At 39.7% G+C, this 24,244-nt stretch overlaps 2 protein-coding genes across 3 annotated transcripts in view; one reads left to right on the top strand and one right to left on the bottom strand.

Moving 5' to 3' along the window:
• Positions 1-12,240, bottom strand: part of Znf654 (zinc finger protein 654) — a 56,762-nt gene extending 44,522 nt beyond the window's left edge. The window contains exon 1 of the mRNA XM_027412430.2: positions 12,000-12,240. Coding sequence (XP_027268231.1) covers positions 12,000-12,185 — 186 coding nt within the window. The 5' untranslated portion in view covers positions 12,186-12,240. The remainder of the gene's footprint in view (positions 1-11,999) is intronic.
• A 439-nt stretch (positions 12,241-12,679) lies between these two features.
• On the top strand, positions 12,680-20,276 carry Cggbp1 (CGG triplet repeat binding protein 1). 2 transcript variants are annotated; one of them, XM_027412429.2, is made up of 3 exons: positions 12,680-12,830; positions 13,371-13,623; positions 16,381-20,276. In XM_027412429.2, exon 3 carries the CDS (start codon positions 16,398-16,400, stop codon positions 16,899-16,901), a length of 504 nt encoding a protein of 167 aa, XP_027268230.1. In that variant the 5' UTR covers positions 12,680-12,830; positions 13,371-13,623; positions 16,381-16,397; the 3' UTR covers positions 16,902-20,276. The 2 variants fall into 2 exon arrangements, with proteins under 2 accessions (XP_027268230.1, XP_027268229.1); XM_027412428.2 differs by having other exon boundaries at positions 16,378-20,276.
• The last annotated feature ends 3,968 nt before the right edge of the window (positions 20,277-24,244 follow it).

Genomic DNA, 24,244 nt, shown 5'->3' with positions numbered 1-24,244 from the left:
GTTCGAGGACAGCCAGGGCTACATAATAAAGAAACCCCTGTCTCAACAAAAAAAGAAAAAGAAAACCAAGATAGAAAAAAAGTTGCTCTACCTCTCTGAACCTCAGCTGTATCAGTCATAAAATAAAGATTAAAAATAATGCTTAGTATGGTCAGCACTCTGGAAGCAGTGGCAGACAGATGTCCGAGTTCCAGGCCAGCCTGATCTACTGAGTAAATTCCAGAACAGCCAGGGCTACACAGAGAAAGCCTGTCTTGAAAAACCATAGATAGGCTGGGTGTTGGTGGCTCAAGCCTTTAATCCCAGCACTTGGGAGGTAAAAGCAGGTGGATCTCTGTGAGTTTGAGGCCAGAGCAAGTTCCAGGACAGGCTCCAAAGCAATACAGAGAAACAGAGAAAGAGAGAGAGAGAGAGAGAGAGAGAGAGAGAGAGAGAGAGAGAGAGAGAGAGAGAGAGAGAGAGAGAGAGAGAGAGAGAGAGAGAGAGAGAGGAGAGAGAGAGAGGAGAGAGAGAGAGAGAGAGAGAGAGAGAGAGAGAGAGAGAGAGAGAGAGAGAGAGAGAGAGAGAGAGAGAGAGAGAGAGGAGAGAGAGAGAGAGAGGAGAGAGAGAGAGAGAGAGAGAGAGAGAGGAGAGAGAGAGAGAGAGAGAAGAGAGGAGAGAGAGAGAGGAGAGAGAGAGAGAGAGAAGAGAGGAGAGAGAGAGAAACCAAAGAGAGAGGGGGGGAGAGAGAGAGAGAGGGGAGAGAGAGAGAGGAGAGAGAGAGAGAGAAGAGAGAGAGAAAAGAGAGAGGAGAGAGAGAGAGGAGAGAGAGAGAGAGGCCTAATATTGTTGCAAATAATAAAGAATAAAGAATCTAGGACAGAGAGTGGCACTTTTTTTTTTCTTAAAAGACTAGCAAGTGGCTTATGTGCTGCATACATTCTCCATGCTAGCTACTCACCCTTGCTATGTCATGAAGACAATGACAGAAAAAAGATAAACACATCAGCACACTGTACCAATGCTGACTTGCAAACAGGCAGTTTTGCTGTGCTACTCTATTTCCAGCAGGGGTTCACAGCTAATGATGTTTGGATTATTGCTAGTTTGTAAGGCAAGCAATGAAGTTTTCAAAAAAAAAAAATCTGATTTTAAAATTTCAGAGTAGCTCATAAAGAAAATGGAATTATAACATTTAAATTTCAGACGGCTCAAGACTTCAAGACATCCTCTTTCTAGTGAAATATGTCGCCTCACTATTCTTCAAAAACTTCCTTTGACCCTAAATTCCACATGTAAGTACAATAATGATGAGCTGATTTATAGTCAAACTATGTAATCCCACTACAAATGAATTGTTTCACTTGATTTTTTTTTTTGAGTTATTGTATTTTCTAGGTTGCTACTAAAACATTGATTTTTTTTTTTTGAGTTATTGTATTTTCTAGGTTGCTACTAAAACATCAGTTTTCTGGATAAAAATACTGTAGAGTAATGAGAGTTGAAAGAAAGTTAAAATGTACAAATTATTTTGCAAGTGTCTTAATTAATTATGGTCCAAATGATTGTGGTGATTTTTGCTCCTTCAGAGGACAATGTGAAACAATTTCACCATCATTATATGCATAAAACATGTACAAGTTTTAGAAATTTACAAATAACATCTAGAAGACCGCAGGCAATAGTTTTTAAAGGGTGTTAAATTGAAAGACAAGTAAGAAAATGTATATCCACTTTATTTAGAGTTGGTAGGGGCTTCTAAGGTATTCTAAATATCATGGACAGATTAAAACTTTAATCTGTTATTAACATTTAAAATATTTCCTATATTTTCCTCATTTATTTATTTGGTTTCTCGAGACAGGGTTTCTCTGTATTGTTTTGGAGGTTGTCCTGGAACTCGCTCTGTAGACCAGGTTGGCCTACAGAGATCCACCTGCCTCTGCTTCCCGAGTGCTGGGATTAAAGGTGTGAGCCACCAACACCTGGCTATTTTTCCTCTTTTAAAAATACAAGATAACGAACATAATTTCTACTGGTCTAAAATCATCAGTGTTTACACTAAGACTAACTGCCACCATAAGCCACTGCTTCTGAGATAAATGGATCTTCACATTGATTCATAGTGGACATGGAATAAGAAAAATTTTTATAAGAAAATTTTGGAAAGCTTAAATTTAAGTTTTTGGTGGGGGGGTTTTTGTTTTTATTTTTGCTTTTTTGTTGTTTGTTTTGTTGTTGTTGTTTTTCTTTTTCCTTTCCCTGTTTTTCTCTACCACGTTGTAGTTGTTGGAATGAAAATGTCCCCCATAGGCTCAGATATCTGAACACTTGGTATCCAGTTGGTGGTGCTGTCTAGAGACAGTATGGCCTTGCTGAAGGAAGAACACTGGTGGAGGACACTGAGAGTTAAGAGCCTTGTGCCACTTCAGCTAGCTTGTTTTCTGCTCCTGGCTGTATCTGAAGATATGCTCTCTCAGCTTCCTGCTTCTGTCTCCATGCTTGTTGCTTGCTGCCATCCCTCCCAGCCATGAAGGCTTCTTTCTCTTTAACTATAAGCCAAAATTAACTCTTTCTACCAAAAATTGCTTTGGGTCATGGTTTTGTATCACAGCAATGGGTAAGTAATACACATATTAATGAACACCTGTAGTTTTGTTGTCTGCTATATGCTATAACATGTATCAAATATTTTTCTCAGACAGAATACAGTCTATATGTCTACCATAGTAGCTAAAATGTATATAGGCTGGTTCTTAGTAGTTAGACTAGCCACGATATAATCTGATTATCACATATTAGCAACATAACTTGGCCAAATCATCTGCTCTCTCAATCTTAGTTCTATTATCTATAAAATGAAAATAATGGCACATACCATGAAGGGCAGCAAATTAAATGCATTACAACAGGCAAAACAATTTAAAAAATTCTGACACATGGATAACACTGAAAATAGGAGTAATATATATACATACATAGAGTACAATCTAAAAAAAGTTCTGGATATTTAAAACTACTATAGTTTGAATATGTCTTCTAAAGTTTGTGTTCTGGAAACTTACTGTACTTTCTGACAGGGTTTGGAATTGGAATCTTTTCAGGAAAGATACTTTGTACTAGATGACATCACAAGGTTGGAGCAATCACGATAGCTTTAGTGTTTTACTCAAAAGAAAAAAAAATTCCCTTTTTCTTGACATATGTTTTCCGCCAAGTTTTGATTCACTAAGAAGACCCTAACTAGATGCTACAGCTTCTAGTCTTGTAATTGCTAGCTTCCAGAATTGTTAAGATATCTTTTGTCTTTATAAATTACTTAAATCTGTGGTATTCTACTTTAGCAACAGAAAATACACTAAGATGATGTTACGTTTTTGTTATAAGTATTGTTTTTAAAAAATCATTGTCCATGCTAATCAATAATATTAAATAGAGAATATTTAGAACATATGTTATAGTAGAAAATATCCTGGTAATGTCAACATTAGTAGTAGAAATATGTATTAACAAATAGTATACATGTATTGGGATAGTGTTGATCAGCAATTTCCTCATAATTGAAAGAGTCCTTCCTAGATTCAGGAGGTGAGGAAACTTCCAAAATTCAGCAAAGCTGAAGTTTACAAGATTCACAAGTTTATACAGACAGTTATCAAGAAGACAGTTATCTTCTGCAAGAGGACTCTCCTAATGACATTGCTGTCTGCAAGTTGTGCAGGGGTCTCCAAGGATTCAGTCTTCATGGAGCATCAACATTAGGGGTTAGGGGGTCAGGAATCAGTCATCCATGCACAAAACCCCTTATCCATACTCTGCTAAATAACCTTAATAAGCTCATTGGTTCAGCAAGTTTGACTTTGGGACAATCATTATTTTGATCTGTCACTGGTTCCCTATCTGGAGTGAACAGACACTTTTTCATGGCTCTTCAGGAAAAGCTGACACAACAGATAACGTATATAGACTACCACAGATTTCCCCAGTACACAGAGCAATGCTCTGCACTTAAATACAAGTATCTACCAACATAAACACTTGTCTATTATTCTTTCACTTCTCTGTTTTGTCATAAATGAATCCTGTCCACCTTTTTTCTTAAAGTCAATTAAGTGATCAATTCTACAGTATGTCCCCCAATCCTGAATGGGGGAGTTATATCCTTCATGCCTTTACTGGGACAGATGAACACTGATAGTGTAAGGTGTAAACTAGTGCCTGCTCTAATCCAGTATCAATAAACTCAAATGATCCTCTGTGTATCAATTCAAACTACCTCCTCAAGCAGCTGCCATTTCAGATCTCTGTTCTCTATCTCCAGGCACCCCAATGCTCAACAAATCAAGTTTTCTGTTGTTGATAACCACTCTATCTTCCTGAAACTTATCTAGCTTGCTTCTGTTCCCTGGTTTTCTGCAATAATTAACTCTTCTCAGACTTCATTTACAGAATATTCTTTCTTCGTGGGCCATTTGATTTTAGAGTTCCTCCAGCTAGTTCTAATTCCACTTCTTAGGAACCTACCACTCTCTATTTTCTCCCTATGTGAACTCATATCTGGCATCAAATACCATCCATATAGCTACAAAAAAGACTTCCCTTGTTGCACTGTGATTTCTAGAAGCCCAGCTGTCTTTGAACTCAACTTAAATGGGGCAATATATCTTAAATTTCATGCTTAACCCAAAGAACTTTAGAAGAGCTCAACTTGTGTAGGAATCTAAAACCAGTCATGCCTATTAGCCCCATTTATATAACGGTACCCCTCCTCCTCATGGAACCTTTATAAACAAGTACCAACGTTAACATCAATTGTTTGTCTACTGCATAGATGGAGGGTTTGCCATTCTTTTCTGATTTGCTGCTGGTTTGCAGTTGCTGGTATAGAGTATTAATGTATTCAGCTTTAGAATCTTATATAACACATTCTACAAATCAATATTTATGTTGCTTTTTCATGTTTATGTTGCTACTACTTACGGCTTGACCATCTCCTCAGTCCCTTACCATTACATATTAATATGCACCTAAAATTGCATTCAATAAACTAGATTATCTTGGCTACTAATTTACCACACTAATTTTTACTAGATCTTGTTTTCTTTTTCAGTACTGGGAATTTGTCAGCTTAGCCCTCTATAGCTAAGTTACACATCCAACCTTTTTTTTCTTTTTCACTTTTTATTTGCAGACAAGGTCTCATTAAGTTGCTTGGCAGCTTATCAACTCCTTCTGTAGTGCAGACAGGTCTTGAGCTTGCATGCATCTACTTTAGTTGCTAGTGTCTGTATCACCAGACCCAATTACACAGACTTCTTAAATTTGATTTCAAGTGTGTGTGTGTGTGTGTGTGTGTGTGTGTGTGTTCCTGTTCTTAACCTGGCACATTTTGGCAAGAAAACATTATGTCAAAAACAAGAGTACAACTAATAACCTTCTTTTGACTAGGCTACAAAAAAATCATTTAAAAGCAGAAAGGAATAAACTTTCTTAAAAATATTTCCTTCTAGAATATTATTTATAAAATTAAAATTGGGATCAAACCAAAGGCTACTAGTATTCTAGACAAAAGCTGTATCACACAGCCACAGCTACAGCCTGAGGTAGCTTTTCAAAGCAAGTTAACTAGTGAATATTTAGAAAATAATGGTAAATTATTATTTGACATTGTGTCAAAGAATCCTTACATTTAGTATTTCACTGGTAAATGCAAAATATAACCCTTACTAAATTCACTTAATCAAATTATCATTTCTCCACAACCACTCCAAAAAGGGGGTATTTCAGCCATCTTGGGAGATAAAAGAAAATTTCATTATGCAAAAGATTGCATTTGAAAATAATCTAAGAAAATAAATTTCATCCTTTATTTTTCCTTCATAGAAAAAACAAAAACAAACTAGGTTTTAAGAGCTGGATCTTGGAAATCTGACTGCCTCTGCCTACCAAGTGCTGGGATTAAAGGTAGAAACCACCACACTTACTTAACCTTATATTTATTCTTTACTGAGCTAATTTTCAACATTTATTCAGATGTGGCAGAATAAGCATGCATTTACTTCTGTTCTCACTTGCAAACTCAACTGTAATAAGAGTTAAAATGTTTTTATTTCAAAAGATCTAAACACACACACACACACACACACACACACACACACACACAAAACCAGAGGATTCCTGACTACATTTTGGGAACTGGAATGTAGCTGGATGAAGCTGTTCCTAGCTTGAGACCCGTGAAGCTGAAATCCAAACCATCAGTGTGGAAGAGGTTCAGGAACAAACTAATCTGTGCTTTAAAGATCTCAGAAGTTGGGGGCTGGGGAGAGATTACAGGAATGTGAGGAATTACACACTTGTAAAAGTGGAAGTGAAAAGAGAGAAAAAAAAAATCACAAAAATGGGATAAAAATTTCCCCCAGGTCTCCTTCCCAAAAACCTAACCCTTAGTTGTCTCTCTAGAGAGAACTGTAAGAAAGAGACTCAAATGGAGAAAAGGTTTCCATAAGGGACATGTGAAGAAAATGAGTCTACTCAAGAGTCCATGCTGGGCATACTCAATCACAAGAGGATGAGGAGGCCCCTACTTTCTCCCTCAGCTAGCTCAACTGATCATACCAAAAATTAAAGGAGGAAAATCATAAGTAGGTAAGTAGTACATGTATGAAAGTTGCAAGTGACTGTCTCTGAAAAAAAAGGAAGGAAATATGTTTTTTTTTTAAAAGTTACCCCCTCCCAAATAAAAGGTTTCATTTATAATTCAACACCCAAACTTCCTTCCTTACTAAATAGAATCATAAGCATTAATAGTTTTAATAAGTTCCAGCATTCTTTGTGGATGAGGATGCTTAAACCAGCTAGAAGCAGCAGCCAATAAACAGGATTTAGGTATGCCAAGACATTTTCCAATAACCCACAGAAATCGCCTGATCTTGTCATACAGAAGTCACATGTGATAGCTGTAATCCCTGCACATACCTTGGCTTATCGGATAAACCAGGAAGAGAAGTGTGGCTAAGAAAGAATAGCAAGTGTACAATCACAAGACCACAGCGCCTCCCCTGCACTACCTAGTCAAGACTTTTCACATGAGCAGTAAAGGTCTACATTGTTTACGTCACTTAAATCAGGTCTGAACTTGCAGCAAAATGGAACTCCTCATATTTAGGCCTTATATACAACTTTTTGAAATATGTACATTGGTTAAGGATAAATTAGAAGGTAATCCCAATTAAACACAAGAATTTAGTAATAAAAATAGTGTATTATACACCCTCAGAAATCTTTCATGAAAGTGTAAATATTGTGTAATTTTGCACCAAGAGCAGCATATTAGGGCTGTTTTCTAAGACAATTTGAATTTCTTTGAAGAGACATTAAATATGTAATTTGTAATAATAATAATAATAATAATAATAATAATAATAATAATAAGCTAATAATAATAATGAGGCAACCCCTTCTGTTAAAACGATCTCTGCAGGGGTCTTGATAGGCCACAAATGTTAAACTTACTGAAGAATTATTAGTGCCTTTTGCTAAGAACAACCCAAATAAAAACTAGCTAGCTGCAAAGTCAAAATTAAAGGTTAGACCAGGTTTACTGCTGGGCTATCCTTCACCATGCATTGGAGCAGGGCAGCATTTCTAGCCCCCACCCACTAGTCACCTGTCAGGACAATCTATTCTGATACTGCCAAATGCCCCTTGCAGGAAACAAAACTCCTGAAAACCCACGAGAGAGAAAATGTAGTTGCTTTGCAAATCACTGTGCTTTATTCATCAGAAGCATGTAGCTATGACAATATTTACAAACAGACTAAAATTCAAAGATGGTAACATTTAAAAATATTCTCTGAAGTTCATTATGAGATATAAGCCATCAACTCCAAAGGTAAGATTATCTCTAATGCCCCTCTTAAACCTGCAGAGGATTTTGCGTCACAGAAATATTAATAGCTTCTGTTTATTCCTACCTATGTGCTAGGTAGGAACATGAGGGCTTTATGTTCATTATGTTCAATCTCTCATTTTATACACTTGTCATTTTCCTGAGGTACCTGTCAAGCCCACTGAAGTACAAAATAATTTTACAGTCTACTTTACCTATCAGATGTCCAGATATGGATCTCCTTATAATCATTCTGGTACTAAAACTAAGAATGAAGTATTTAACTTGTTTACTTTACAAATTATGACCAAAGTCAAATTATTGTAGGTTTTAAGAACTGACTGAATGTTTCCTACACCTAACAAGTCAAGGGAGACAACAACGTTTCTTGAAATAAGTTTTCCTACTATGGCATAATAAAGCATCCTTTTTACATTTTTTAGGTGGTTTTTATTGGGTTTGGGTTCTTTTGTTTGTTTTTTTGTTTGTTTGTTTTTGTTTTTGAAACAGAGTATCTCTACATAGCCCTGGCTGTCTTGGAACTCATGATGCAGACCAGGCTGGCCTCTAACTCAGAGATCCATCTGCCTCTGCCTCCCAGTGCAAGAATAAAAGCTTGGGCAACCATAACACACCTGAGTCTTTTTAAACTTTGTATCTGTGCTTCCTTGAGTAAGTTCAGGATTTTTGTTCCCTGCCAGTTACTAACTTTCCACCACTCTATCCCATCCACACTACACAATTTAAATTATGTGTTTGATTGTTTACCTTTCAGTAGACACTGAAGTCTAAATTCAAATCCCCGCTTGTCCTTCCTTTAGAATCTAAGAAAAGTTAACTTGTTTAAGCTTCAAATTCTGCAATCAACTCTATATTTGAAGGTTAAGAGTTAATAGGATCTTAGTAAAAGTTGCCTTCCCCTCTCTTTCAGAGAAAATTAAGTATGGGTTAAGTACCTATTCTACTGAAGCATTTCTTATGCAGATAACATAGGCCAAGGGAGGAGGTAATTAGAAGCAATTAGTCCAGGGAGTCTTTTGTTTTATTTTTCCTTAAAAGAACTGTTCCACTCCTTTCTCCCATAACCCTAGCAGCTACTGCCAAGAAATTTTGATTCATATTTCCCTCCAAAAAAGGAGGGTGATAAACTGTGGATTTTCTTCTATCACTAAGCTCTATACACAATTCATATAGCAGACAGTAAGCTTTTACTGTCATATAGCTGACAGTCATATATAAGAGTAAATTGTCTATTTTAAGAGTAAACTGTCTATTTTAAGAATTACTCATGATTGGTAATTTTCTAATAAATCAAAGTTATTTAATATCACTTAGTAAATAATAGAATCTTAATTGTTAAAAGAATCGACCTTTGGGAATGCAGCTATATAAGCCACTATTTTCCTTACTGGAAAATCAAACAATTAATATACTATTTTAATTTATTAAGTAGTAAGTGAAGTGTAATTTATTAAATGTGATTCTTTCATTCCATCTAAAATATGTAAAAATAATATATATAAATATAAAGTTCACTTGCAAAATAAAACCAAAACAGGAACTCAGGAAGAGTTCTATTAGTGATCTCTAAGATAGGTAATACATTTTCAGGAAAAACTTGGAAATCTGAAAATATGTAGATATAACGCTCATAATTTCGCTATATAATAAAAATTCATTGCATTTTTCCTGTTCAGTTTTAGTCTTGATTATTCATGTTAGAATTCTAAAAACTAGTTAACTTCATCTGTTCTTAAAACATTTTAAAGGCAACTATCAGAATCTGATTTTATTTTGTTTATTGACCCATGGTCTTAACTAGGTAGCCCAGGCAGCCCTAGAACTTGTGCTCCTGGTGTCCCACCCCCCAGGTGCAGTCAGTTTTTCATAAGCTAAATTTATTATGCTCATTTGTTCTTAAAAAAATAACTTGAAGAAGAAACTTAAGGATAGGTAAAAGTCCTCCCAAAATGCTCTGGCACTCAAAATTCTCAGCAAGGAGTAGTCAAATGAGCAAGTAAATTAACACCACCAAGCTGGAGGTGGAACTCAATGGGAGATCTAGCCTTGGTTTCAATGCCCAGTACACACACACACACACACCTCACCCCCCCCCCCACACACACACACACACACACGGGGAGGTGGGGAGCGCTCAGGGTAAGCAGAAACAGAGAAAAGTTGTTCTTTTAAAAAGTAAAAAAAAAAAAAAAAAAAGTGCAGCTGGGCATTCCCTTTGATCCCAGCACTCAGGAGGCAGAGGCAGGCGGATCTCTGTGAGTTCGAGGCCAGCCTGGTCTACAAAGCAAGTTCCAGGACCACCTCTAAAGCAATACAGGGAAACCCGGTCTCGAAAAACCAAAAGAAAGAAAGAAAAGTGCAAAACTATTTATTTTAGAATATCAAATGATTTTAAAATATCAAATTCATGCTAATTTGCCTAAGTTTGAAGTTCCTGGATACATAGTCTAACAACCTAACGGTTGCTAAACATTAAGCTAGAAGACAGATGCTCTAAAAATCAAGACATTGACCTTCAGTGAACATCAATTTTCAAGATGAAAACACGTTTTCAAGAAAGTCGCAAAATAGAGAAAAAAAAATGTTAAAGATACACACTGTCTAAACCCGGACTATTTCGACCTTCAAACCAATTTCTCTATGACATTGGCAAAAACTTGCCTATATAAAATTCAAAGTCAATCATTACTAACTTACCCCAAAAATATCAACTTATCCATTTTTCTCCTTAAATGCTTGCCAGGACAGAAAATGACTGTCAACCAATTTAAAGCCCTCTCGTTGTCCACTTAGTTTCCGAACCTGTGACCTGAGTGATGTTAACCGCCAACTGATGCAAATCATCCATGTATTTACCCAGCTAGCAACTATCCCAATTGACAAAGAAAAAGGAACTGTAGGCACAGAGGTTAAGTGACTTGCACAGGTAACTTGTACAGCTAAGAAATGGTAGAGCCGAGACTTGAACCCCATGTGCACAAAACGAACCACCTTTTTAAGGTAAGTACCTTTTTCTAAGAAGCAAGTGTTGCGAATCCAAAAGACAAACAAACCAACCAACCCTTGTATTACAAATGTATGCGGATGAGAATGCAGATTAGTCAAACTTTATTCCTAAACACCTAGATTACTTCTGTATTTGCTTACGATTGAATACAAAACTACATTCAATCCTAAAAGCAGTCCGCAGAGTAAAGGAAATAATTTCACTGTCATTTTTCAGATACTGAATTTATCTGAGGAACCAAAAAAAAAAACCGTGTAAGTTAAAGGATGGGGGAGGGGCGGTGTAACCAGGGCAATAGTTTCAGGAAAACGACTTTCTCTGGGTGCAGTTTAATTAGGAAACGATGCGTTTGTTAGAGGAGGGGGGTCAAAAGAGGGAAAGATGACAATCACTCCATCAACGTCGCACTCTCAAAACAGCCCCCCGCAACCCGGAGGTGTGTGTGTGTGTGTGTGCGGGTGGGGGTGGCTAACGGTGGGTCAGCGCCAAAGCCAACTGAAGAACTAACTGGTCCAGAGGGACCTAGCGAGGGGATGACAGGAGACCCTAGTCGGGGGGAGGGGTGGCGATGACAGGAGGGCAGGCAGTGGGATGGTAGCCGGCTTGGCGTCTCCCAAAAAAAAAAAAAAAAAAAAAGAAAGAAAGAAAGAAAAAGGAGAAAGAGAGAGAGGGAGAGAGAATGCGGGGATGTGGGTCTGAGAGAAAGGCAGGGGAGCTCAGCAGAAGTGCGAGGAACCGGGCAGGGGGAACGTGAGAAAGGCGGGACCCTCGGGCACCGAGGGGGTCTGCGAGAGGCGGCAGCGACATGTCAGGACGCGGCTCCTGCCAGCTGAGCGTCCAGCCCCCAGCCCCTCCACCACCACAAACTCACTTTCTCCTCACCCCGAAGTCCGCAAGTCACCCCCCCCCACCTGCTCCCGGTCCCCCTCGCCCAGCCCGAGAGCTTCAGAGAGGGAGCCTGGGGCTTCCCGGACTCCCTCTCCCCGTCCGGCTGGAGGATCAGCCCGGGACACGGCCCGGAGAGGTGGGCCACAAGGCCAGGGAGCCACGCAGAGGCCCAGGAGCCGGGTGACAAGTCGGAGCGGCCGACGGGCGCCTCACCTGACAGAAGCGTCGGCAGTAATCCCGGCTGCTGATCCCGACGCCGCCGCCACAGCCGCTGCCGCCGGCTCCCCCTCTGCCGTCGCCCGCGGCTCGGAGCCCCACAGGGCCCGGGGGGGACTCCACAATGGCCACGAGCTCTTCTCCGAGGCGCTCGGCCTCTTGATCGCTCTCTTCCTCCGCCATGAGGCTCTCGCCGCCCAGCGCGTACCCAGCCCCTGCGCCGCCGCCCCGCCGCCGCCGCCGCCGCCGCCGCCGCCTGGGTTAACCTCCTCCTCCTCCTCCAGTTCCCTCCTCCTCTCCCTCCGCCCCAGCCGGACAGGGGCCACTCGGCTGGGCTCTACTTCCGGCTCCGCCCACCCACGCCCCCAGTTTTCACTGGAGGAAGGAGACCGCCAATCATAGTCATGCCCGCCCTAGACTCCTATTGGCCCGACTACCCGTCTGTTGGACAGCCCCGCCGTCTGTTGGTCGCCGCGGCTCGGCGGTTGCTGAGGACCGCCTACGAGCTCTGCCATAGGGCGCGCCCGAGGACGGGGCGCGGCGGGGGACACGGCGGCCGCGGCGGGGTTCGCTCGCTCGGCGCGGCGGCGGCGGCGGCGCGGCGCGGCGGCGGCCGGCGGCGGCGGCGGCGCGCGCGCAACAGCAACACGGCGCGCGGGCGCGCAGCAACAGGCGGCGGAGCGCGCAACAGCGGCGGCTGCAACGGGACCCCCTTCATCCCGTTGCTCCGCCTTTCCCTTCCTCCTCTTTTCGTTCCCGCCGAGGACTCGTGCACTTCCCCTAACGGCGGCCCGATCCTCCGGTCCCGAAGAGCTGGGAAGACGGAAGGTGGGCTTGGCGGTTGGTGCGGGCGGCGGGCCGGGGCCTCGGGCCCGTGAGGGGGAGCCGGGGGCCGGAGGAGGAGGAGGAGGAGGAGGAGGGGAGACGACGGCAACCTGACAGCGACGCCTCGGCCGGCGCCCGCCGCCCCCTCCCCGGGGACAGCCACCCGACTCCTCGGTCCTCGGAGGGCAGCTGGACGCGGCTCCGGGCGGCAGCGGGGTCGCGGCGCTGCTGGGGCGCCACCTCGGCCGGCGCGGCGGGAGGAGGCTGTCTAGACGGCGGGCGGGCGCGGCGGGCGGGCGGCGGCCCCGCCCGCCTTCCCGCCCCCACCGGAGCCTCGGGCCTGTGCAGCGCGCGGGCCGAGGGGCACCCGCCCCGGGGCCTGGGGACCGAGCCGGGTGGAGGTCTGCGCTCACGGATCGCGCCCCGAGGGCCGAGACGCCCGTGCCGAGCGTGCCCCAGACGCTCCGCCGCGGGGGCCTGCGGGCTTACCCTTTTCCCGCCCCTCCACCATCTTTCCTTTCTGTTTGTTTTTGTGTTTTCCAGTAAAGGCATGACTTGCCGGCGCCGCAGGGAAAACGGGGTGCAAGCCCAGGAACTCTTTCCCCACCACCACCTGTTGAAAAACTGATTTCGTTCCGAGGGCGTCTCCGGGTCCGGACGAACGGAAAGTTGCTAGCATTGGATGCTTCTCTAGTTTTGCACCGGAAAACCCTCACTGCTTAATATCAACGAGAGAGAGAGAGAGAAAGAGAAAGAGAGAGAGAGAGAGGAAAAAAAAAAACTGGAAATTAAGCCGGTAAACATTTCGACTTGAAAACTTCTGAGGTTTAGTTTTGCCTTAGTTGATAGATTGCTTTTGTTAGCTAGTTCTTGCGCCTGACTTCTCAACTTCCTCATTTGGTTAAAATATTTCTGACTTCGGAAAAACACTTTTACTTGTAACTAAGATCATCATCACCTCTCTAAGAGGTGGCTATTTGCATCTGGAACAAAACTTATAGTTGAAAGATCAGAAAAGTTCAGGCCTCATATTAGTACAAGAATTACAGATTATTTCTAAGTTCTATATTTAAGTCCAAGTACTTATAAATATAATTCCACGGAGGGGGAAAAAGAAAATCTAAGCGCTACCCCAGAAAAGGAATTCAGGGTTTTTTATTTCTGTCTTATAGCCATTAGTTGTTACTAAGACAGGTTGGTTTCAAAGATATAGTCGTCACATGTACAAATTGCAAATATTTGCACTGATAGTTCACTGAATATTAGGCAGGACTCATTGGCATGTCTGTTTTCTGTCATGGAAAACCAATACCCTAACACAGTATCTGACAGGAATTAAGCATAGTGCATTCTAGACTTTTTGTACTCTATGGAATTTTTAATTAATTCAATTTAATTTGAATTGCTAACTCCTCTTCTTTGGGTCCATAGATTTTTGTTAACATACTGACAAAAAAAAGGAAGAATTTTGATGTTGCCCAGCAAGTAGGCTAATACTCCATTATTCTTCAGAACGTATTTGGAAATATTTCTCTAACACGTTTATAACAAAATTATTCCATTTGAATTTTATTGTTCATTTTATATCTTTAAATTTTTATTATAAGAAGTTAGGTCAGAGGTATGGTCCCAGGGGAGTAAAACTTACTAATCAGTTGTTTTAAGTTGATTCATTGTCTTGGATTTTCAATACTTGTGATTTTATAAAGCTGATAGTCCAGTAATCATTTTAAGTTTGTAGGACTGGTGAGATGACTCAGAATAAAGGTGCTTGAAAATGTAAGAAGTAAAAAGCAGCCAGGTATGGTGACACATATCTGTGATCCCCAACTACTCAGGACACTGAGGCAGGAGGGTTTCACATTGAAAGCCAGCCTGGCTGGACAACAGGTTTTTGGGGGTTATTTTTGGATTTTTTTTAAAGTTTGTTATTAGGCTAAAGTGAGTTATTAAGCTGCTTCTAAACTGTACATTTGGAGCTGGGCAATGATGTTGCTCACCTTTGATCCCAGCGCTCAGGAGGCAGAGACAGGCAGACCTCTGTAAATTCAAGGCCAGTCTTGTCTACAGGGTGAGTTCCACTACAGGACTCCAAAGTTACAGAGAAACCCTGTCTCACAAAATTAACAAACAACAATTATATATTTTTATAAATGGTTACTGGGAGGGGTTTTTTTGGTACGTTTGATTTGGTTTTGGCTTTTTTTTCTGTTTGTGTTCCAATTTTTGTTGTATTTTGGTTTTGATTTTTTGGCATTGCTGGGGTCAAACCCAGGACTTAGCTCATGCTGGGCAATTGCTCTGCCACCGAATTGTAAAATTCTGATTGACTCCCTGTCAAACACTGGACATTATGTTAAGAGAAATAAAAGTTATTTCTCAATGGAAGTGAAACCAAGTGTTAAAGAACATATTGGCTTATCTTGATTATCACCTTTGGTGATATACATGTATTAACAATAACTTATTTTGCCAGGCATGGTGTCATACACTTATAATCTCAAGCACTCAGGCGGAGGCAAAGATAGGTCGATCCTCTGAGTCCACAGAGTAAGACCCTGGTTTTTCTTGTTTGTTTTTTGAAACAGGGTTTCTCTTTGTAGCCCTGGCTGTCCTGGAACTCTGTATCTGTAGACCAGGCTGCCCTCAAACTCAGAGATCCATCTGCCTCTGCCTCCATAGTGCTAGGATTAAAAGCAGATGCCATTACCACCTGGCAGTGAGACCCTGCCTTAAATAAATACTTGTTTTCAACCACATAAGCTTCAAGTTTTAATGTCATTGTAAATAGTTGTATTTACTTTATGTTCTTTGTTGTTACCTGTTTTTCTCTTAAAACAAGTTTTGCTATCAAGTTCGTACATAGTTGAGGTCTCAAAATCCGTTTCCTAGCAAGAAGCTCTTTAACTTGAACACATCTTACTTGGGTGATATTATTGCCAAATGACCCGTAGAGGCGTGATTATGGTGTCTCCCTACACGATATTAGTATTATTAATAGTCTAACTGTTTACTGTTATTGGGGTTTTTTAAAAGATAGCAATGTCTAGAATAATTTAAGTTACTTAGAAATCTAGTTTGTCATAAAAGCCAGAGTGTTGGGAAGTTAGCGTAGTAAGTAGGTGTAGTACTTCCTGTACAAGTCTTTGGGCCTGAGTTCAGATCCCCAGCATCTGTGTAAAAGCTGGTCCCAGCAGTATGTATCTGTAATCCCAGTTCTGGGTACAGTTAGAGAAGCTATTCAAAAAATTAAGATGTGCACATAGGCATATACCACAAGGAATTGACCTAGCTGTTTGCTGCTAATTTGTTTTAGCTTTCCCTTCCTTGAATATTTCAGATACAGATTTAAAAGACCTCAACCTACCAAATTGAATTAAAGAGTTTTGGGGAATGCTAGGGATCAGTGAATTAAGTTTGGAATTGGGGGATTGGTTTTCTTCAAATCTTTACTCTTAAAAAAGCATTTACAACCCTACCTTTTATTGTTAATCACTTCTAGAATTTGCTGTTGTCATAGCACTAACGTTATATCTTTCTTTTGTCTTAGAAGAGCCTTACTCAGTCAAAATGGAACGTTTTGTAGTAACAGCACCACCTGCTCGGAACCGTTCTAAGACTGCTCTGTATGTGACCCCTCTGGACCGAGTCACTGAATTTGGAGGTGAGCTTCATGAAGATGGGGGAAAACTCTTCTGCACTTCTTGCAATGTGGTTCTGAATCATGTTCGCAAGTCTGCCATTAGTGACCACCTCAAATCAAAGACTCACACCAAGAGGAAGGCAGAATTTGAAGAGCAGAATGTGAGAAAGAAGCAGAGGCCGCTTACTGCATCTCTTCAGTGCAACAGTACTGCGCAAACAGAGAAAGTCAGTGTTATCCAGGACTTTGTGAAAATGTGCCTGGAAGCCAACATCCCCCTGGAGAAGGCTGATCACCCAGCAGTCCGAGCATTCCTGTCTCGACATGTGAAGAACGGAGGATCCATACCTAAGTCAGACCAGCTGAGGAGAGCCTATCTGCCTGATGGATATGAGAATGAAAATCAGCTCCTCAACTCACAAGATTGTTGACAAGGCAGTTATGACCATTGTGATCAAGATAAATAATGTGGAGTATTAAAGTTAATGTGTTGATTGTGTGGTTCATTTTTATATTTATTTCATTTAAAATCATGTGATACAGAGTAGTTTTGCAATGTGTATATAGTTGCAGGCAAAAGAAAAAAAAAACCTCACTGCAAAACTTATTGCTAATTTTAGTCATCGATGATATAAAGCAAAACTTAGCTGTAGAGTGTATTAGGATATCTGAATCCTGGTGGTTATCTTTAAAACTGATGGGTTTTCTCCTGAAATGTTTGTGCATGGAAGAACTAACTACCCTGAATTGTAGCCCTGTTGCCATGTATGATTATTTCTTGTGAGGTTGCTTAATTGTTTGGGTTGAGAACTAGCCTAGAAAATTGAAGCTGCTGCCAGGCTATGCCCATCACAGGAACTTAAAGAAGTTTGAGTTCTCTTCAAAATAGAATGGAAGGCGGGAAATCTTAGAGCTTGCGATCTCTAGGAGAAATAACTGTTCAAACTACATTTTATTTGTATGTGAAATAATTGCCTAACCTTCACTTCCTCACCATCTTCTTCACCTTTTTAAAGACTTGTACTTAGTAGCAGCTTCAATGACCAAAAGACTAAAGTCTCTCTTAATGTCTTTGCCAAAAGCCATGGGGGATTTTGCAGTGATAAGATTTTAGTCTCGAACTATGAACACAAATTTTGAACCATAGTTTTCATGTTAAATACCATCTTGGATTTATGCCTTGGTATTAAAAGACTACAGGACTGATTTTTTTTTTTTTTTTTCATTTAAATAACTCTGTGGTTCAGTTTCCTCTTTTAACAGGGAATTAGTAGTTACTTTTTGGCTGACAGCAAATAAAATTGCTTTCTATACATTAATTTTTCCATAAGATTTTATAAGAGTTTTTTTTAGGTAAATAGACTAGAAATGAGTTTTAGTTTGACTTTTATTGCTTTGCCTCTGGTGATATAGGTTTTAAGACTTAGATGCTAAACAGTTAGAAAATGGGGCAAGACTTTTGTAGTACAGATAAGCAGGATGCTGCTTAGCTGTTGGAGTCAGAAAAAAAATCAGTTCTGTTAAAGGTCAACCATGTTTAGGTTCTCTGAACTTTACTGTTCTGTAAGCTTATTAGAAGTAATTTAGCTCAGATAAGTCCTCTTCATCAGATCCAAATTATATTTTTTAAAAGTTTAGTAACTGAGACTTAGTTAGAGCTTTAATATAAAAATAAAAAAATCACATAGTTGAAAACATTGAAGTTATATTTCTATTGTAAATCAGTGGCAAGATGCCCTGTGTGACTTGGAGTTATCTTTCAGGTCATTGTGCCGCAAATTTCCATTAGACAAAAAGCCAAAGTTAGTAAAAATATATATATATATATATAATTTGTGGGTTTAGTTTTTGGTTTGGGTTTTTTTCTTTTTGAGACAGGGTCTTTCTACCTAGACCTGGCTGTCCTGGAACTCATATGCAGACCAGGCTAGCATTGAACTCACAGAAATCCACCTGCCTCTTTCCCTCTGGGATTCAAGGCGTGTATCACCACGCCCAGCAATAACTTGTGTTTTTAAGAACAGCTTGTCTTAAGGGTCTTTTGTAGATTTAACATCCCCAATTCAGGTTGTCAAAGTGACCACTTGCTTCTTTCTATTTTAAAAGCCTGCTATGGAAGAAAAAAAATCAGTTCTCAAAATTTGTAGTTTCCATTTTCTAATGTTTGGTTAGATTCATGTAGCACATAAATGCCTAGACTAATTGTTTACTAACTGTAGTCGGTAAAACGCACAGATCAGCAGAGTATAAACAGTGTATTGCTTCTACTTCCTCAAAGAAAGAATTTGCAGGCAACCATGTTTAAATTGTCTTACGATGATAGGACATCTAAGCAACTAAAGAAATAATTGAGTTTTGTACCCCTATTTTCAGAATAAAACCAATCATTCTAATTTTTTAGGATTCCATGTGATTTGGACTATTCCCTATTGTCTGGGACTATGCACTATCAGTAAACATGGCAGAAGAGCTTCTAGTAATCTAGTAACATGTTTGATGTTGCACTAGGAAAACAATTCACCTTTGCCTTTCTTGCAGTTATTACTGACTTCACAGTCACTTAGTTCCTCTAGAACTGCTTTTCCAAGCTTGCAACTATTCTTACTTTTTTTTTTTTTTTTTTTTGCATTTTAGGGGCATAGTTCATTCTGTTAGGGTTGTATCATGTCCTTAGAATGAGTTTTCCATTCTCTTGGGGGAAAGTTTCTTCACTGATTATGAAAGTTTGTTTCTTGGAACTGGTTAAATTTGTCTCATAAATAATAAAAGTGGTTATAGTAGCCTGCTGAAACTAGTAAAGATTTGCAAAACTATGATTGGCATGTTAGATAACAAATGAGACTGTCTAAGGCATGTGCTACTTGGGAGGCAAAGTGATCGTGTGTACAGAAGCTTTCAATCTTAGTTATATAATAGTAGTATTGATGCTATACTATTGGACCAATAGCCGCTCTTTTTTATAAGTTGGATGCATTATTACAAGCTTTGTAATGTTTCATTTATAAACTGCCTTCAACACATGCTTACCTGTTAATGTTTTCTCAGAGTATTGTATGTCTTCCGGAACCTCACCTCACTATATCCTGACAGTAAATAGTTCTAGCTTGTTGAATTTTCTGTTGGTTTCTTTTTCATTATCTGTGGCATATAGCAAGCCTGAAAGAAATTGTAATCATTTTTTAAAGAGTGAGAAATTAGAAAGATTGTGTATGAGAGCCTATATAGTTATTTTATCCATTATCTCTAAGGCTTTCAAATATTATTTAGTAAATGCTACTTCCAGTTAATTGCCTGTGGCCCTACTGAATTTTAAGGGACCAGAAAACTTTCAACAAGTTTTACATCTTACTATGTAAACAGTTAAGTGTCTGCTTGGGAATGTTCTGAAGTTGGACATACAGTTGGCAAGGTTTCCAAGCTAAAACTTTGGCCTGAAAAGAATTTGTACATGAATGTTAGCAAATACATAAAAGCAAATTCAATTTAAGATGACCTAAAGCAAAGACTAGAGACAAGTTTTCATTTGGTTCTTAGTCTTTGTAAGGGCTTTCTGTGTTTGACTTACCTCAACTGCCATTAATGAGGACAGATCACCTTAAAATAATTGATTCACGTGGAAGGTTAGTCCTATAGTTTCCAAATAGAATACTTTGGCTTTTGGTCAGCAGGGATGAAAATGAGAAGTGGCTATCTTAAACCTTGGATGATCTCAACCCATATTCAAAGATCGCTGAGGTAACTCCGGTCCTTACCTAGTGCTATTCTACTTGTATCCAGAATACTGTATTAAAATTTTACTATGTTAATTTTCGTCTTCCTGTGCTTATTTTTTACTTTTGCTCATGCACGTATTTTAGTATGAATGTGTTGCTTTTTAAAAGTTTGTGACATTTAGAAATAAATTTCAAAAGTTTCTAAAGGTTTTGAAAGCTTGTTTTGTGAGTCAATGACAAACATTTCATTTTTTCAAGGTTTTGCCTACTGAATTTTGATTTTCTACCAGTCTTCTCTCCTGTTTGTAGTGTTAGCCTTCTTGCCCTATGTGAAAGCAAAGTGACATCATAGCTTCAAATTGCCCTGTACTTCCCAAAATACGGTAGGCGATGTATAAGTTCAGTCAGCATCTTAAAGGGAACATTTTACTTTTACAAGTATTATGAAGGGCCTGGGTTCTGGCTCAATAGTAAGACAATTTACTGCTTCTGTACAGGGTTCCCAGCATCCACACTAATTGGCTTACAACAGTCTATCACTCCAGCTGCAGGGGATCTGACACACTTCTGGCTTTCTCAGGCACCTGTAGGCAAGAACATACAAACTTGGACAGGTACACAAACATAAATCTCCAGAAATGTCATGAACATCAGTTAACCACAAACAGTACTGGTCATTTTAAAAATACATGAAAAGGGCCTTGTTTGCATCTTATATATGTTTTTGAAACTCAACTAAGACCCTTAAGATAATTTTACCTGGTTTGTCAGAGATGTCCCTACCTCCACTCGTATCTGTGACAAAAAACGATGAACTAGTTACAGTGGTTTTTGGTGGGGCTTTTTTGTGTTTTTGTTGTTGTTTGTTTTGTTCCTGAAATCAAAATGGTAGAAAAGATATTTAGAAATCAGCCCATACTATTCAGTTTCATGTTAGCAACCTGTCTTCAGGTTTTCAAAAGAACCATGGTTTAAGAGTAAACCAACTCGACAGGCAGTGGAGGGAGCACGCCTGTAATCCCAGCACTAGGGAGGCAGAGGCAGGGGCATCTCTATGAGTTCCAGACCAGCCTGGTCTACAAGAGCTAGTTCCAGGACAGGTTCCAAAGCCAGAGAAATCCTATCTTGAAAAACCTAAATAAATAAATAATAAATAAATAAACAAACCCATATGCAATGAACCTCTACAATGTTCCTGATATCATATATGGTGATATCAAAGAAGTGTCTGCCCTCAGAGCTCAAGGGCAGTGGCTTGCTGCAAAAGGGCATGCCTTTGTTTCTAGGCAGCCATAAACATTTCTCATGAGTCTTGCTACCAGCCAACTTTTTGTCTGGATTCTCAAAGACTTACGTTTTTTAAAAGCCACAAAAATTGAACATCTGCAGGCATGTATGTTTTAGAAATCTGGTCTTCTGATGAGTGGTAGTGGTACACACCCTTAATCCCTGCACTCAGGAGCCAGAGGCAGGCAGATTTTTGGGAGTTCAAGTCTGGCCTACAAAGTGAGTTACAGGACAGTCAGGGCGTCATAGAGAAACCCTATATTGAAAAAAACAAAACAAAAATAATCTGGTATTCTATATAATGTAAAGAATACCAGTTTCAAATTTAAAAAAAAAATCTATCAAGTAATGATATTTGCCAATTGAAATCCTTGCAAAGAACCTAGCACAAGAATTTTAATGAACTGAGCACAAAAGGCTAAACACTTATTTGACTGTTTAGTATCAAGATACTCACAGTGTACATAAACACATACTCATTAACAATTATATAGCTTGAACGTCTGGATTTGTATGTATATCATAACAAATGCTCCAAAGTTTTCTGTTTAAGCATAAAAGGAATACACTTTACAGTCTATCTTGCTTCCCTCCCCCTCTTATCAATGTCAATGCTACTTAATACCTATTCACTGAAAATAATGATGGGGGCTGAGAGATGACACAGTGCTTAAAAACACGTGTTGCTCTTGCAGAAGACCAGGGTTCAATTCCCAGCATCCAAATTAGTGTCTCAGATTGTTCTGTAAGTCCAGTTCCTGGAATCCATTGCATTCATTTGACTAGCACAGGCACTGCAAACACAGGGTGTACATATGGGAAAGCTGTCACACAAGCCTAAGAATAAAATAAAAAAAATAAAGTTGGATAATTTTATATATTCCTTTTAATCAGTAAGTTTCCCCTTTATGGGTATATCCTATGAATGCAAATAGCAAGTATAAAATACATGTAAAAGGAGGTGTGCTGGGCAGTTTATGAGTCAGAGTGTGCTGCCTAGTCTTATGTCAACTTGACACAAAATAGAGTTATCAGAAAGGAGGGAACCTCAACTAAAAGAAAAATGTCTCCATAAGATCTAGCTGTAGGGCATTTTCTCAATTAGTTATTAATGTGGGAGGGCCCAGCGCATTGTGGGTGGTACCATTCCTGTGGTGATATAGTATTTATGATTTAATAAAGCTTGCCTGAAGGATCAGAATGCAAAGCTAGCCACAGCCATAGAAGCCAGGCAGTAGTGGCACACACTTTTAATCCCAGGACTCAGCAGACAAAGGCAGATGGATCTCTCTGAGTTCAAGGCCACCTAGAGCTACAGGACAGTGAATCAGTCTAAAACAATAATAGAGTTCACACCTTTAATTCCAGAACTAGAGAAGTATATAAGGAGCTCAGGGTCTCATCTGGCATTCAGTCTCAGGGCAATTAGTCTCCAGTCACGTTGAGGACAGGATCTCCCCAGCCCTTGGTAGAGGTAAGAGCTCTCTGGTAGTTTGACTGCTTTGCTTCTCTGATCTTCAGCTTGAACCCAAATATCTATTTCTGGATTTTTATTTGTGATACACACCTCTAGGATGCTGGTCCCGGGTTCTAAAAGAAAGCAGGCTGAGCAAGCTAGGGGAGAAAATCAATAAGCAGCTCTCCTCATTGCCTCTGGATCAGCTCCCGCCTCCATGATCCTGCCCTGTCTGAGTTCCTGTCCTGACTTCCTTCAATGATAAACAGTGGAAGAGTGAGCTGAAGAGTGAGCTGAATAAAACCCTTTCCTCCCCAACTTGCTTTTGGTCATGGAGCTTTGTCACAGCAATAGAAACTCTAACTAAGACACAGAGCCTTTCCATACAGCCCTAGCTGTCCTGGATCTCACTATGTAGACCAGGCCAGCCTCAAACTCACAAAGGTTCATTTACCTCTGCCTGCCGAGTGCTGGGATTAAGACAGTGCTGCCACCATTTCTGGCTGGCTCATTTTAATATACTGAAAACCTAAAAGTTCAGCAGTAGAAGGATGGGTAAAATGTATGGCATAGAGGTATTATAAACTACTGAAGTTATCTAAACATTTGAACCAGATTTGTCTATGCTAATTGCTAAGTTTAAAATACACAGAGTGTGTTTTCTCACCTTTGAAAAGAACAATGCTACCTAAGTGTAATATGTTTGCATGAGATGGGCAGATACTCACGAAATATAAAAACAACTGGAAAATGGAGACATTGAATGAGGCAAGGGGAAAATACTCACTTTTTAAAAACACTCCTTTATGACCAACCCATTTACAACAGCATGTGTTATCATTATCACACACATAAAACATGCAGTAACTTATTAAAACCGGTTTATGTGACAGTCTTATCTAAATGTGAAGCATAACAAGTTGAATAATTTATCCTCTTTGCTATGGAAATATTAAACACTGTAAATATTTAATTCTTTAATTTCCATTACAGAATGTTAATTGATAAGAATATTTGTAAATCTATAAAATTTAATCACACATTTATAAAGTTAAGTCATTTTTTGCTCAAGTTTTTATTAAATAGGTAAAGGGAAGTGAAATTCAAATCTGTAATATCTATTTCTTTACAATGTTATTCTAGTCATAACCTAGAGTGTCTAATTGTTTGCAGTAATTGTATACATTAGTTCACTATAATTCACTGATTCTTCTAACCAATAGAAATTGAACCACTGCCTAAACCCTGGAGACACATTTAAAAATCCACCAATTAACAGGAATAAGATGAATGTTGCACACCATCACTGGATTATTCT

The sequence above is a fragment of the Cricetulus griseus genome, chromosome 4, assembly GCF_003668045.3.
Source record: "Cricetulus griseus strain 17A/GY chromosome 4, alternate assembly CriGri-PICRH-1.0, whole genome shotgun sequence".
NCBI lineage: Eukaryota > Metazoa > Chordata > Mammalia > Rodentia > Cricetidae > Cricetulus > Cricetulus griseus.
This window is presented reverse-complemented; position numbering and strand designations above follow the sequence as displayed.

Excerpts from the sequence above, each read along its gene's own strand:
- Cggbp1 (XM_027412429.2), top strand. The coding sequence starts at position 16,398 with ATGGAACGTTTTGTAGTAACAGCACCACCTGCTCGGAACCGTTCTAAG.